The sequence below is a fragment of the Piliocolobus tephrosceles genome, chromosome 10 (genome assembly GCF_002776525.5).
Source record: "Piliocolobus tephrosceles isolate RC106 chromosome 10, ASM277652v3, whole genome shotgun sequence".
In the NCBI taxonomy this organism is placed as follows: domain Eukaryota; kingdom Metazoa; phylum Chordata; class Mammalia; order Primates; family Cercopithecidae; genus Piliocolobus; species Piliocolobus tephrosceles.
In genome coordinates this window covers 82,582,456-82,599,638 of record NC_045443.1, presented here as the reverse complement: position 1 = coordinate 82,599,638, position 17,183 = coordinate 82,582,456, and the positions used below count along the sequence as shown (strand labels likewise).

At 34.5% G+C, this 17,183-nt stretch overlaps 1 protein-coding gene across 1 annotated transcript in view; it reads right to left on the bottom strand.

The window, feature by feature from the left end:
• Positions 1–17,183, bottom strand: part of LRRIQ1 (leucine rich repeats and IQ motif containing 1) — a 212,485-nt gene that overhangs the window by 105,272 nt on the left and 90,030 nt on the right. Inside the window, 3 exon segments of the mRNA XM_023203947.1 lie at positions 6,828–7,029; positions 10,649–11,098; positions 13,286–13,465. Of these exon segments, the coding sequence (XP_023059715.1) occupies positions 6,828–7,029; positions 10,649–11,098; positions 13,286–13,465 (832 nt within the window).

Below are 17,183 nucleotides of genomic sequence, written 5' to 3'. Positions count from 1 at the left end.
GTATTCTTCCATGGAGCCCATCCCACACAAATCAAGGAGGGTAAATCAGTAGCATGGATTTCAAAATTATTGAACGTCTGTTATATGCAAGACACACATGACATAGCAGTGACTAAAACAGACAAAAAAATCTCTAAGCATGGACTTCCCATTTTAAAGGGGACTGAGACTGAGAATAAATTACATAAGGAAACTAAACTGTATGGTAAATAAATGCTATGGACAAAAATAACAGTCACAAGAGATGGGGAGCTTTGGGGAGGTATTGCTATTTTAAATAGGCTATCCTAAAGACCTCCCACTGTGTATTTAACATTTGAATATATATGCATAATGAAGCCTAGGAGCCACCAACCTAAAGATACCATCAGCAGGCAAAATTAATAGCCTGAATGTTATTCCTTATACCTTTGTTCTGGCTTAAGCTCAGTAGAGCAAGATTTCTGCAGTGGCCTACAACTGCTGTTTTCTATCCATTCTTCCCCTCTCATTCTGTGACCAACTGGTCTTGTACTACTCAAATCAGAAGCTGTGCTATAACTTCTACCGCTGCCAACAGTCTTGAGCCTGTGGTCCTGAGCAGGAGTTGGAAGATGCTGATACAGATGGACATATCGTGCCTCAGTGATACTACTGCATTGGAATTTATAAGTTTTTCACAAGTGGTGAACCCTGTTCTTAATTATGCTTAATAGCCTGATTTCTCTGATACAGTGTAGTAGAGATTTTCTTTTCTCAGCCTGTGATAAATACTTGAGCCTTTCAATGTTACCTTCCTTCTTCCCAAAAAGCTGTGAGAAACTCAGGCTTCTAGGAATAGGTATAGTTACCTACCCTACTTTCTGAGTGGGGAGAGAGCACTGTCAAAGAAGCTAGTTCCTCATAACTCTACTCCTTTACCCACCCAACATGTCTGGCTTGAAAATTCAATTATCCTTTTCAAACCCTAAAACATATCCACTCCGTCTACCCCCAGTCCCACTTTCTTTTCCTGGAAGAAACTTGTTTCAATCAAACTTCACCACCTATTTCAGCAGCCTCCTTTATAGCTCTCTTCAAGGCAACCTCACCACAGGACAAGTAAGAAATATATTGTCACTCCCTCAGAAGAACAACAATTTATTTTGCTGTTGCTTATGTGTCAGGTTTCAGATTCCATTTATACATACTGAGATCTCTTTTCCAGGAAAGTGTGCAGTAGGTTTGAGAGTCCAGGAGAGGCTATGTTATCTAGTCTATTTATTGCCTAAACTAAGTTTTCTACTTTTTACTGATAGATCTTTCTTTTTGCCCAATCTACAAAATTCTAACTCAAATTATGATTGTTATCAATATTTTCAAGAAAGGTGAAAATTATTTGTAAAGGGAAAAATATACAAATCATATAGGATTGTCATGTAAATTAAACCAGAAAATTTAAACACAATGAGAAGCATGTGATTATCAGATAATATGCACTCAATAAATATATTTCCCCCAACTTCCTTGATGCTTTATTTCTAACAACTTCATTCACTTAGTTTAACAAATAAGAAAATCATGTGATATTTAACATTGTATAATTTAAAAAATACAGTTGATTTAATTTTAATCATATTTACCTCTAAAATGAATTTCAATGTAGATAATATTCCTCTGTTTTGTAAGTTCCTGTAAATAAATTCTAGCTTCTTAGGGGAGTTTAAGGTTCTTCTAATATGAGAAAGGATGTCAATATGAGTCAAAAACTTGAACAATATTGGGTGGCAGAAAAAAGAGGACATCTTTGTGTAATAAGGAATAAAATTGAAAGCATTGCTTAAGAAATTGGCATTACTCTTTTTAACTTACCCATTATGGAGCATACTATCAGTTCTTTGCCCTCTTTATGATTGGCATGTCACATGGTCTGGATGACTAGTACATGCAAGCTACCTCAGAGATAAGTAACACTATTTTTCTTTTACCGCTTTCATTTGGGGATTTTTAAAAATTATCTTTATTTCTATTTGTTCTATTTTTACTTTATTTATTTATTTATTTGAGACAGGGTCTCACTCTGTCACCCAGGCTGGAATGCAGTGGTGCAATCTTGACTCACTGTAGCCTTGACCTTCCAGTCTTAAGAGATCCCTGGCTAAAACCTCCTGAGTAGCTGAGACAACAGGCACATGCCACCCAGTTAATTTTTTTATTATTTTGTAGAGACAGGGTTTTGCCATGTTGCCCAGGCTGGTATTGAACTCCCGAGCTCAAGCAATCTGCCCAATTTGGCCTCCAGAAGTGCTGAGATTACAGGTGTGCTCCACCAGGCCCAGCCTTAGATTTTCATATCTGGGTATTTATGCTCTGTCGGTTACTTGCTTTCTTTCAGAACACCTTCTCCCTAACATGGCAAATAGGCCAAGTGGCTTCTTCCTGCTAGGGAGGTACACTGCATATAACTTCCTCCCCAACCCTGTCCTAGAAAGGTTCCAAGAATCAGGGAAACATGCTCTCTTTCTCTTGATTCTCTTTCTTCCTAAGATCATCTTATCTTTTTTTTACCTTCCTCCCTTTTTAAAATACCAACAAAATGATATCAAGATTGACTACAGACCTAGTGATAAGAAGCTAGCAAGGGCAACCTTTAATCCAGCATTAAGTGACATGAGCCAAGGATTGATTCACTGTGGCTCCCAATGGGTCCTGCTCAGATCATCAGGGTCAGGGCTTCTGCGAAGCTGCAGACTATAAAACACATAGTGTGTGTGTTTTCTGGTGTGTCACACACAGATATCTCCCACATGAATCTGCTTAGGGTCAGAAATTCAAGTCCCATCTCTATTTAGTTTATCAGAAATAATGGTCATGTAAATATGTGGGTAAGTAATGTTCAGATTCTTCTTCTAACTTACTTATTTCTCACATTTTTATCCTAATAATCTATCTATGATTAACTCATCTCTGTTTCTCATACATTCAAATCAATTCTTTGGCCTGACAATTCTCTCTGTTGGACATATCTAACATCTTTTTGTTCTCCAACTATCATCAACTTCTACCCCCATAGCATACTATATACTTGCTCCTTGTTGAAACTGCACATATCTCTCACCATGTTACTCCTACATTCTCTTAAGATTCTAGTTCTTTTGGTATTCTTGTTGTGCTGAAGCTTACTATCATTCCAGTAACATGAAATCCTGTGTTAAGTAACATGAAATCCTATATTATTTTACTTCCACTGTCCTTTATGCCTGGAATTCCTTTCTCTTACCTATCTACATTGAGTCCTACTATTTCTTAAGGTGTAGCTCATATCCTTTAAGTGGGGTAGGGTAAGTGCTATAACAGAGTGAAAATGTATAATAATTCAAAAAATTAGTTTATCTCTTGATCACATAACAAACACTGAGAGAGTGAACGAGCCAACGGGACAGCACTTTAATATGAGGTGACTCGGGAAGCCAGACTTTGCACTCTTCAGTTCCAACAAGGATGCCCCAGAGGCTGTCTCCATTTCAGCCAACCAGAAAGGGAAAATGAAATTTTTGAATGAAATCATTCACTCACTGTTCAGACACACAGAAGGAGTGTCTGTGTGAGATGTTACAGGGTAGACCTGAAAGTGATAAAGTGATGCACAAATCTACCAATTAATTTTTTTTCTGAGACAAGATCTCACTGTGTTGTCCAGGGTGGAGTACAGTGGCGTGATCTCAGCTCACTGAAACCTCCTTCCCCTCTGGGTTCAAGAGATATTCATGTCTCAGCCTTCCAAGTAGCTTACAGGCACCTGCCACCATGCCCAGGTTTTTTGTTGTTGTTGTTGTTGTTTTGTTTTGTTTTTTGGTAGAGATGGGGGTTTCACCACGTTGGCCAGGCTGGTCTCAAACTCTGGACCTCAAGTGATTCACCCACCTCAGCCTCTCAAAGTGTTGGGATCACAGGCATGCGCCACTGCGCCCAGCCTACCACTCACATTCTAATGACTAGAACTCTGACAGCCACAATAAACTGCAAGGAAAGCTTGAAAATCTAATTTGGCTCTATGCCAGGAAGAAAAGAAGAATGTGGTTTTGGTGAACAGAGAGCAGTCTCTGGCACATCCTTCATGAAATCTTTCATTTTGATCCTTGTTACGCCCCGGCTGTTTCTGCCTAATCACGCTGTACTACTTCAGAATGTTTAGACAGTCTAAAATTCATATTTTAAGATGAGTCATTTAAGAAGCTAGATGATTGTTCCCAGCAGATGTGGAAATGGAGTTCACTTCAATGATTTGAAGTAACAGGATGTACAAAAGAGACTTAAAGTTACAAAGAAAGACTGAATGATGCTTCCTTTTGTTACTGATACAAAGAAGCTCAACCAAAGAACTCACAACAGAGATACCAGTCACAACTAGACTATTTCGTAAGGTAATGAATCTTCTCTTTATTGAGAGGAATGAAGCAAAAGTTGAATAGTTATTTACTGTCAATGCTGAAAAATGTATTGTTCATCCACTGATGACAAGAGGGAGTTTGGATGCATGGCGTCTACATTCCTTATGTAGCAAAATAACATTTGGAGATAGTAAGTGAAGTTTTTTTTTTATTTTTTTTCTCAGAGTTTCCTTGAATCAATTGCTGTCTCCTCACTCCCACCTCTATCAGGTAACAAAAACAGCTTTGCCTATGCACTGTTCTCAGGAGGAGTACAGTATAGACAAATTAAGTAAACGGAAATACTGGATACATTGATTAGCAACTCAGCAAAGGTATTTCTCTTGAAAGCTATGTCTTTAATATTAAGAGCCAGGAACTTGAGAGGAAAGGTAATTTCTTTTTTTCTGAATTTTAAGGCCATTCTTCCGGTTGCTTTTCCTAAATACCTTGGAGACATCCTGATTCCTCTTTCTCTCTCATGTATTTACTCTCAAGAAAAGATCAACATATATTCTGGAATGTGATATTCTTACCACCTCCGCTGCTGATACTCGGGTCCATGCCAATGTTATCTCTTACCTGGTTTACTCTAATAGGCTGCTAAATCATTTTGCTGCTTCTGCCTCTGTTCTCTTATAGTATAATTGTGACACAGGGTAAACTTGACCACGTCAATCCACTGTTCAAATTCCACCAATGTCTTTCCATATCATATAAGACCTTTTATAAATCCTACTTCGCTCCTTTTCATCATTCTCTAGTCACACTGGCCTCTTGCTACTTCCTAAACACTGTGGGCAGGCTACTAAATCATGGCCTTAGAATCTGCTGTTCCTTTGCCTGGAATATTCTTCCCACAGATGTCTAATGACTAAGTCTCTCTCCAGTGTCACATTTCCTGTCTTACACATCCATCCTATCTAAAATGATAAACTTTTCTTTCATACTCCCATCCCACTTTTCCTGCTTTATATTTTTACCCACAATATTTCTCATAGCTAACATATTTATTAACTGCATATTCCAACAGAATGTAAGCCACAAAGATTTTTGTAGCAAGAAATATTTGCTGAATGAATAAGGGAAATGTTAAATTTTGTTTAATTGTTATCATTCAACTTGGGTACAATACCATTAATTTCTACAGATCTTATTTTATTTAGTTTATATTTGCGTCCTCTACCAGGATATAAATTCCACAAAGGTAGGAATCTTGTTGATTTTAAGTTTTATTTCCTGAGCCTAGAACAATTCCTGACAGGTCATAGCTTCTCAAAAAATTTGATGGGTAAATAAATTTTAAAAAATGAGTGTGATCAAGATGAACTTCATTTTAAAATCGGACCTTGGAATATACTTTGTGAACTGCCTGTAGGAACCAGTTGGTAAGGTATTGCCAGTGGCATCTAAGAGTTTGAGAAGTCCCTGGACAACAGAAAGAAGGAAACTGGGAACCTCAGTCTTACAGCTGTGAGCAAATGAGTTCTTCTAGAAACAAATTAGATTGGAAGAGGACCCAAGCCCTAGATGAGAACTAAGGTCCCAGTCAACACTTTGATATCAGACTGGTGAGACACTGAGCAGAAAATCCATCCATGTTGTGCTCGGACTTCTGAGTTACAAACATTTTAAGGTAATAAATTGGTAATGTTTTACACTGCTAAAACAAAAACAAAAACCCTGGTCTTGGTGAGATTGAGTCAAGTCTGTTAATTATTTGCTTTCTAAATTTTTAAACGAAAGTATTTGAAAAACTTTAACAATTATTTTGGTAGATTTTCAAACATATAGAAATAGCTATCAAGGCCAAGTAAGACCTGCTTTGGCTAATCAAATGTTAGCAGATGTGACAAATGACATACTTGATGAAAAGTTGTTGTTGTTGTTGTTTGAGACAAGGTCTCACTGTATTCCCAGTGGTATGATCACAGCTCACTGCAACCTCACACTCCTGAGCTCAAGCAATCCTCCTGTCTCAGCCTCCCAAGTAGCTAGGACTACAGGTGTGCACCACCACACCCACTAATTTTTTTTTTTTTTTTTTAAGATATGGGGCCTCTCTTTGTGGGCCAGGCTGATCTTGAACTCCTGGCTTCAAGCAATCCTCCTGCCTCGGCCTCCCAAAGTGCTGGTATTACAGGCTTGAGCCACCACATCCAGCCTTGATGAGAAGTTTTAAATATGGTTGTGTGGTCCAGCTTGACCCTCAGTCATACAAATAGTGTTTTGTATTTAAGGCTTATTCCTTCAATCCAGATACCAAGCAGAGCCACAGCCAACCTGCAGCTAACCTGCAGCCAACATGTCACTTGAATAAGAAATAAATCTACATAACTGTAATCACCGAAACTTGGAGGCTATTTTTAATACAGAATAAACCATGAAAGACAACTAATATATCTTTGGTAACTATGTTACCAAAAGATTGAAATTAACCTGAATAAGAACAGCAGCCTTCTCTCTCTGTTTTTGGATATTCACAATATTTTCTCTTTTTTCTTTCTTTAAAATAGTCTGATTCTTGATGGAAGAATTTGGCAGTCCTTCTGTTGCAGCAGTACATAGCCTTGTGGAGAAATGAATCTGTCTGCGCATGAGGTAACCACGCCAGTATGACTGGATTACCACAGCTGCCATACTATTAAGAGAAGAGAAAACACACACACACACACACACATTTATTATTATCTGTAAATACACAGTTGTAGATAAAAGTTTCTCCTAAGCAATATTTTAAACAAAGAACACATAAAGTATCATTTAAAAATAAGACCGCTTATTTTACTTAACCATTGTCATAGAAGTAAAAATAGTAAGAAGACTTTCCAATCTGAAGAAAAGAAATGGGCCAACAGTTGGGTATGTGGCTAAAAGGGAGTTTCATTTGTTTCTTTTAAGGAGGGAGATTTAGAGAGATTTTGTATCATTCTGGGGATATTTGTCCAGAGAGAATGGGAAAAAGTGATGAAGCAGAAGAGAGGGAACACATGTAGGAGCCAATGTTTACTTGGCAAGAGAGGGTAAAATCCTATTCATTGTGGAGAAGTGACCTTCGAATATAAGAGGAAGGAGGCTTCCTTTACTGTAAGAGGAAGGACCCTATCAGGTGCTTAGGAGTTTCACTTTCTTCTCTGTCCACAAACAGTTAAATTACACTCTTACAGACCCAGCAGTAAATACTTAACATTTTTGTGGTCCACACCTATTTGCCAATTTCAGGCACTGAATGAATCAATGCTATGTGTTTTCCATGTCCCCCTAAGTTGCCCAGCAACATTAGCAAAATGTGATTTAAAATATACATCGTTTATAAAAGTGGATTGTCAGTGTGTTTAGTAATTTAACTCTTACTAATCAGAAATGTTTTTCTTTCCCAACATAGATTATTAGAGGAATATTATCAAGGTAAAGAGTGTGGTCAAAGTGCTGACTCTTCTGTCTTATTCCCTTTTCAAATTCCTGACTTTGGCTTAAAAAGAAGATAAGTAGGCCAGGCGTGGTGGCTCAAGCCTGTAATCCCAGCACTTTGGGAGGCCGAGACGGGTGGATCACGAGGTCAGGAGATAGAGACCATCCTGGCTAACACGGTGAAACCCTGTCTCTACTAAAAAAAAAAAAAAAAAATTACAAAAAACTAGCTGGGCGTGGTGGCAGGCACCTGTAGTCCCAGCTACTCGGGAGGCTGAGGCAAGAGATGACGTGAACCCGGGAGGCGGAGCTTGCAGTGAGCTGAGATCTGGCCACTGTACTCCAGCCTGGGCAACAGAGCGAGACTCCGTCTCAAAAAAAAAAAAAAAGAAGATAAGTAATTCTTGGTGTATCTCCATTTCCTAATGCTCCCTTGAAATAGTTTTCAATAATTTTATAATTGCCAAATCCAGTGAAATTTCTTCATTCCTCATACAATTTATTTTAAGGCAAAGTGGAATGAAGTGATAAACTCTACTAGATATGACCACACTTTTTTCCTCATAGTAATAAATTTCTGGGAAATTAGAAAGGAATTATGAAGCCATTTTCTATTGCTGTTTTGGCTTATTATCGGCATTACTATCATCATCATTGTTATCATCATCACCATTTTATGTAAAGCTAGTAGAAGGCTCCAATCTGTTTTACTATGAATAGAATACTGAAGTTAAAGGCTAAAATATACGGTCTAAGATATACTACTTGAATTTCCAGTACTTTGAAAAAATATTCATGTTCCAACAAATCATTTCCTCCTCCTAGGGTAAACATAACTTTGTAAATTTTGATATAAATATAATTCACATTTATTCATTCAATCATCCATTCATTACTTCATCTTTTGAACACAAATGGATTAGGGGATTTCAAAGCACCTTTAATAGGTACTTTGGGTGATAAAGAAAAGAATCAGAAAACACATTTGCAATATGCAACTAGTAAAAATTAAAAGGCTTATGGGAAAACACATCAAACCTGAGACAGTATCTTATATTTCTTTATAGACACATGCAAGTTTCATGAACTGTAACTGTGAATTTCTTGTAAAGTCATTGATTGCATGAATTCCTCAGCCTGATAGCATCAAAATTCCCCAGGGAAAACAAAAACAGAAGGTAGATGAGGGGTATTTTTTTCAGTGACACTAACATATAGACTGCTTTTCACTATATTGAAAACAGGTAAAGAAGCTGAGTTTATGGTTTCCTAAATGTAGGGTGCACTACAGGTTGAGAAGAACAACTCCATGATCATCATCATCATCATAATATTTTTGGCAAAACTTATAATGTCAAAAGTGTCTTTAGAATAAGAGTACATGTAAATAATTCTTAGGAAACTCTTACACAATTGGCAATTAATCTCCTGAATCACTGAGTGTTAAGATTCAGCAATGGGTATACATTTTCTTTCCCGTTTATTCTTTGGGTCTTTAATCTGTATTTTCAGTTCTTCTTCGTTACTTATTATCATCATTTGGCTATTTTATTTAGGATTAAGAAGTTAAAAATATTGTTTACATGAAATTTCAGTAGGCAACATTTGAAGTGTTTGGAGCAAAGGCAATCAATTAAACTGATAAAACATAAATCAGAAAATATTAAAGCCACTTTTGATAAATATTAAAAATTTACATTAGGAAATATAAGTTAGTTTCAGCATATCCAATTACTTAGCTCCCAGAAAAGAAAAATATTACTCTTTACCCTGACAAGTTTTGAAAAAAGGAAGAGCGGAAAAAGCAAGATTTGCTAGCTACTGTGGTATTCTGACATTTGCCCTGCTCAATACCAGTAATTCATAAGAGAAACTAAATCTGAGGAATTTTTCTTTTCTTAGCTTGACTCTGAGGCCAAAAGTAAAAAGAACAAGAAGAAATTGACAGGCCAAAGTAAAACCTAATCCTTGCTGTTCAATAATTAGTCATTAGCTTTCTAAAATTATTTAATGGTTATAAGGGGGTTTACTTGATTAATCAGAGAATATTGCCCTATTTATAGATCTACTGATGCCAAAAAGTTATAGCGCATACATTCAAAATATGTGCAAAGATGCTCATTAAATGTTTATTAAATCAATGAGCAAATAAATGGCATGTGCAAAGGCATATATATATATATATATATATATATATATAATTTATTTATTTTTGAGACGGAGTCTCACTCTGTCACCCAGGCTGGAGTGCAATGACACCATCTCGGCTCACTGCAAGCTCCGTCTCCTGGGTTCACGCCATTCTCCTGCCTCAGCCTCCCCAGTAGCTGGGACTATAGGCACCTGCCACAACACCCAGCTAATTTTTTGTATTTTTTAGTAGAGACGGGGTTTCACCGTGTTAGCCAGGATGGTCTCGATCTCCTGACCTCATGTTCCACCCGCCTTGGCCTCCCAAAGTGCTAGGATTACAGGTGTGAGCCACTGCACCCAGCCTGCAAAGGTATATTTTTTAAAAATTAAAATACTTGATTACTCAGAAAATGTTTTTATTATTTTTAGAGTATTGTATTTTATTTCTCCTTAAAATATATTATTTAGAAATTACAAGGCAGAAAAAAATTCACATTTACTCATTTAAATACTACTAGAAATTAAACCAGAATTTAATCAAATTAATCTGCACTATAATTAATGATTTGTGCACCTCATGAAAACATAATGGAATCGGTATGAAATATGATTGTGATTTAAATCCTTCAGCAAATTACTAGGTATCATTGACTAATATCATCCATCAAAAGTAGTAGACATACATCTATAAAAGAAACATTATTTATATATCTTACATTTTTTCACTAGGCTCAATATTTTGGTGATTCCTCAGCACAGAATTTGTCATTTCTACTTCTTTAAATGGGATTCTTATGGTGGGAATACTGCTTGCCTTGCTGTCTTCTTTCTTCTGGCATACTAATATTTCCTGATGTCTTCTTTCCATATTTTCACATGTGGAGAAGTTGCTTAGTGGGGAGGGGCTGGAGACAGAGTCCATCCATTTCTCAGGATTATCTGGTGAGTCTGGATTATCTTCATGTGCACAAGAGTAGAAGACTCCATTTTGCAGAGTGCTATCACTGTTTGTAGGGGCCAAATTATTTTTCTGGGCTTCTGATTCATCTTTCTTGGTGATATTTACATCCCCTCGTTCGTGTGCATGTCGGTATTCAGTACTAAGTATCATCAATTTTTTAAAATAATGACAGAGATTTTCTGCAGTATCCAAAGTAAATACATCTCTGAACAAATAAACGATGAGAACATTTAATAAGAATAGTATCAGCAAATATTAAAACTTGTGCAAGTTTTGAAATTTTCACTGTATGGCCTCAAATGAATATTAAACTTCACTACAACATTCATTATAGATTATTTCTAGTTGTTTATATAAAAATGGATCTCGTTTACAACAAAATTTGAAAACATTTGTTTAGTTAATTTAGATCCATCAGTCCAGACAACATGTCTGGAAGTTTTAGGACCATTTTTATTCTAGGTATTTTTGGTACAAATGAATGAGAAAAATTCATGCTTTTAGTACCATAAACATGAGAAATCATGGTTGACTAAATTTGGAGAAGCTATTTATGAAATAAAAAGTGCTTTCTACATTGACTTTTGCCATGCAAAATATTTGTACTGGACTTTTAAACAAAGAACTTACATTATGGGAAAATTTTTATTCCCATTTATCTCTGGAAAAATAATAATCCACTGCAAAGAGAATTCAAGTACTTTAAGATATAAATGGCTAAGATTCTCTTGAACAATTATTGGATTTCTAGCTGTTGAATTTTATAAGTTGTATAATTAATCAAATGTTAATGTTGCCTGGATTTGAAGTTCTCAATAACAAATGTAAAGGACTTTTCACTTATATGAGTATTCTTGGCTACATTTTGTCTTCCTTTATTTTTATTTCATGTTTAAAAAATTTTGCTTATTTCTAACTTATATTTTCTGGCTATATTTAATATATTGCCATAAGCTGCCTTAATTTTTTTCTGAAAACAAAATATAGTATATAAAAAATAAAATGTTAATCACATCAAACAAAATGAAAGTTACAATTATTTCCAAAAATGTAGACAATTTGATAGTTCCTATGTTCACAAAGGTAATTTTAGACATTAGCATAGGCTCGTCCAATATGTTTATATTTTGTATTTTATTCATTTCATTGGTTAATAATGCAAAAAAAGGTTTGATATTAGGATACCAAGAGTTTATGGTTACTTGTTGAACTCACCACCACTTATGCATTAAATATATAAAATATAGTCTATTTTACATATTATAAAATAAGAATTTTGTTTCTTCCTATAGTCTTTCCATTTTCAATGCTAAAATAAAACTTAAGTTGCAATGAAATAAATAGTCCAAAGGACTGAATTTAAAATCTCATGTTGAAATTTGGATTTCAAGGGAATGTCAAGAGTCACCTTTACATACAAAATTGTATATTACCATATATATACAAGTAAATATTATTTTAGATTTGCATAAAGACAAATGTAAATAATCAGTATTTGTTGCATTAAACACTACTTATAACAATTTAAATTATTTTTAATGATGTGAGATTTCTTTTTAATCTAAATAGACTGTTCAAAAATATTTAAACAGAAAATGAACTTCTACATAGGACAAGCATGTATGAAAGTATCAATAACAATACTTTAAAAATATAATTTAGTAAGAAAATTTAGACATTTAGAAGTGCATGTTATTTTTCCAATTGCAATGGAGAGTCATCGTAAGTGAAACAATACAAAATGGTTTTTGTTTATAATTTACATTTTCTGACATAATGCAAATTTTAAAATACAGTTTTAGAAATATCAATTATAATGCATTCAGAATTCGAGGTGGGGAATAGGAAGTTTTCTTTCTTCAAAATTTGATTCTGATCACTGTCAACTTCTGTCATCTAAATGGGTGCAAGTGCTGACTACTTTTCTCTACTGTGCTCCCATCACACCTTAGTACATAAGCATATGTATGGTATTTTAATGTATAATATAAATTACATGTGTTATAAAACTTACCTCACTCTATTCTAGGTGTTTACCCAATTTTCTGTTATTATTTGGGGATAAATAGTCTTGCCTACAATAATTGTTGAATAAAATTATGACTGAATAATTGATGAAATTTTGCGTCTTGTCTTGATGCTATCCACATGCTTTCATTTACTTCATCTAATATTGTAGCATTTAAATATTGGAAGTTATGTTCAAAATACATATTAATATATTTCAAGAATAAAAACACGATGCCCAAAATTTTTTAAAGGTAGAATATCCCCAAAACACACTGTTTTAATCTTAAAAAGCATAATTGTGTTAATCAGAATACTTTAAAAATTATATTTATAAATTACATTATTGATTCTAAATACAACAATGGGAAGATCACAATCTTACCCTTTTCCAGTTATATAATTTTCAGTTAGCAAGTTGAATTCTCGAATCTGAGACTGACAAAGTGCTAGGAAACCTGCTGATTCCAGTTGATTGTGTTCTTCAGTGTGGCTTGCTGAATCAGAGTTTAGCATATTGCCATTAAGGATTCTCAGATCTGGCAACACTTTAAGTAGAGAATCCCTATTGAAAACAACAAAAAAGTTAACAATCCTGATCTTGATAAGGAGAGTACATATCTAAATAACCACATGCCGATCATTTAAATCATACAAGCATAGGATATATATCTCAGAAAATGTGACTGTAGGGAAAATGATAGAGTTAGATTTTGTTGTTGTTGTTGTTGTTGTTGCTGTTGTTGTTGTTAGATTTCTTTAAAATACCTGGTATCAGGTCATATACAAAGTAAGTTTTAGAGTTAGTTATTTAACCATTTTCTTCTAAAACACAAATGAAAGATTGAAACTTGGAAACTCAGGCTGGAATTTGGAGTGTAAAAAGATGCATTATGAAATGAATAATAATATTAGATAAACTTTTAAACAGAAGATAACTATAATAATCTTAACAAAAGTTGTCTTTTATTTCAGAAATAGAGGTATATTCTGACTGTTTCTCTTAGTAAAATATATGAGAGTAAGACTAAAACAAGAGAGGTAGGATATTACCCTGTTTATCATGATCTGGAACATCTAAAATTATATTTTCTCCTGAATCTTGCTGAGGATTATAAAGGTAAAAATCTTCAACATATTTACAAAAGTATATATCAATTTTTGGTGGTGTGCACCTGTAGTCCCAGTTACTCAGGAGGTTGAGGCAAGAGAATCACCTGAACCAGGGAGGTGGAGGTTGCAGTGATCCAAGATCGTGCCACTGCTTGCTCTCCAGCCTGGTGACAGAGCAAGGCTCCATCTCAAAAAACAAAAACAAACAAACAAAAAACAAAAAGAAAAAAGAAAAACCCTAATGCTGTGAAAAAGCCAGGCCAGACAGCAAGAACTTTCCATCAAGCTCAGCCACTTAGAACTACTAGCTGAAACCATTCTCAAGGAGAGTGTAGGTCTCTTTTCATCAGGCTGTTGATAGTTACAGGGAAAAGTGAACTCCTTCAACAAAGTCAATACCCTAGTTAAAAACTAACAGTTCCGATGGGGAAACTATACAGCTCTGATGAAAGATATCCAAGAGGAACTAATAAATAAAGAGATATCCCAATGGGGAGTTCATGGATAGGAAGACTCAATATTGTCAAGATGTAAGTTCTTCCCATATTGATCTATAGATTAAACTCACTCCAAATCAAAATTATAGCAAGGTATTTTATGGATATCAACAAAGTGTTTCTAAAGTTTATATAGAGAGGCAAAAGATCCAAAATAGCTAACTCAATATTGAAGGAAAACAACAGTTAGAAGACTGACACTAACTGACTTCAAGACTTAATATGAAGCTATAGTAATAAAGACAGTATGGTATTGGTGAAAGAACAGACAGATCAATGGAACAGAATAGAAAGTCCAGAAATAAACCCACACAAATATAGCTAACTGATCTTTGGCAAAGGAGCAAAACCAGTACAATAGAGCTAACAGTCTTCTCAACAAATGGTGCTGGGACAACTCAAAATCAACATGAGTAAGCATGAAGCTAGACAGACTACGCACTTCACAAAATATTATCTCAGAAGGAATAAAAGACCTAAATGTAAAATATAGACTGTTAAAACTCCTAGAATATAATTTAGAAGAAAATTTAGATGATCTTTGGTATGATGATGACTTTTAGATAAAATACAAAAGGAAGGTATGTCAGTGTGCAGGAAGGAGAGTTCAAAAATCACCAAAGGTATAACCAAGGAAAGAAAAAATTCATTTGTTTTCATTAAAGTTAAAATTTTCTACTGTATGAAAGATAGTCTCAAGAGAATGAGATGACAAGTCACAGACTGGGGGAAAACACTTCAAAAGATGTATTTGATTAAGAACTATTATCCAATATATCAAAGAACAAAAGTCAACAATCAGAAAATACATCAACTAATTTAAAAATAGGCAAGAAACCTCAACAGACACTTTACTTAAGAAGATATACGGATGACAAGCCAGCATATAAGAAGATATTCAACGTGATATTCATTAGAAAATTGAAAATTAAAATAACGATGAAACAATGCAATACCACTATGTACCTATTAGAATGACCAAAATCCAGAAATACTGACAATACCAAATGCTGGTCAAGATATAGAGCAAGAGAAATTCACATTCGTTGCTGGTGGGAATGCAAAATGGAATAGTCACTTTGGAAGACAATTTGACAATTTCCTATAAAACTAAATTAAATCTCACCAAATGACCCAGCAATAACATTCCTTGGCATTTATTCAAATGAATTGAAAACTTATATTCACACAAAAATCTGTAAACAGATGTTTATAGCAGCTTTATTCACAATTGCTGAAACTTGGAAGCAACCAAGATGTCATTCAGTAGGTGAGTGGATAATAAATTGTGCTACAACTAGAAAATAGGATATTATTCAGTGCTGAAATGAAGTGAACTATGAAGCCATGAAAAGTTAAATGCATATTATTAAGTGAAAGAAGTCAATATGAAAATTCTCACATACGATATTATTCCAATTTAATGACATTCTAGAAAAGGCAAAACTATTGAGACAGTAAAATTGCTAGTTGTCATGGGTTGCTGGGAGGCAGAGATGAATAGGCAAAGCACAGATTTTAGGGTAGTGAAACTAGAGTTTATCATACTACAATAGTGGATACATGTAATTATACATTTGTCACACTTATAGATTATGAAACACCAAGAGTGAACCCTAATGTAAACTATGGACATTGACAATGTCAATGTAGACTCATTAATGGTAACAAATATACCTCTCTGGTGCAGAATGTTGATAGCAGGAAAGGTTGTGCATGTATGGGGATGTGGTATACGCGAACTCTGTACTTTCTACTCAGTTTTGCTGTTAAACTATGACTACTGTAAAAATAAATTTTATTAATTTTAAAAAGGAAAGTAACAATTCCTAAATACCAATTGAAGAATGACAAGACGAGATTATTAAAAATGTTAACATTTAAGAAGCAAAACTTCAGGCAGATCTCCACCTAGTTTGTATAGTCTCAGATGAAATATTCATTTATACAACCAGTTGTGAAATCTAATTTTAGCGTATGTATATATATTACAAAAGAATTGGCCTATGGAGGCAAAAATGCCTAGGGCCAACCAAAGTAATAATGTATCTCTGCGTATAGTTATAATCTTGGTAGTCGTGGTAGTAACAGTAAATTAAAAAATAATCACAAGAGATAGATAAATACATTTTCCTCTATACAAGCAAAAAAAAAAAAAAAAAGAAAGAAAGAAAGAAAGAAAGAAAAAGAAAAAGAAAGAAAGAACACCATAGTTTTTCATGTACTGAGAACAGAAATAACTCCCAATCCCCACTCTGCTCCCTCCCCTGAAAGAAAACTGAAGCTTTTTTTCTCGTCAATATTTAAATAAGGGAAGAGAGAAATAAATTGGAATTGTTTCTTCAAGGTAATTATCAGATGATCTACAATATTATGAAACAGATTAAAAGCTTGATGCTTTGCTAATAAATAGTTTGATCAAGTTAAGAAAATATGAGTCCATATAATTTGAACTTGTTTAATGTTCACTCTAAACAAGTTCAGAGGAAATAATATGTACAACAAACCCCCATGACATGTGTTTACCTGTGTAACAAACCTTTACATCTGCTCCAAAACCTAAAATAAAAGTAAAAGAAAGAAAAAAAGAAAACTGCTGTCTTTGATTGTATGAAATAACCCTGCTGATAGGTTGCGGTAAGCTTTATTTTTTAAATATAGCCTTCTTTATGC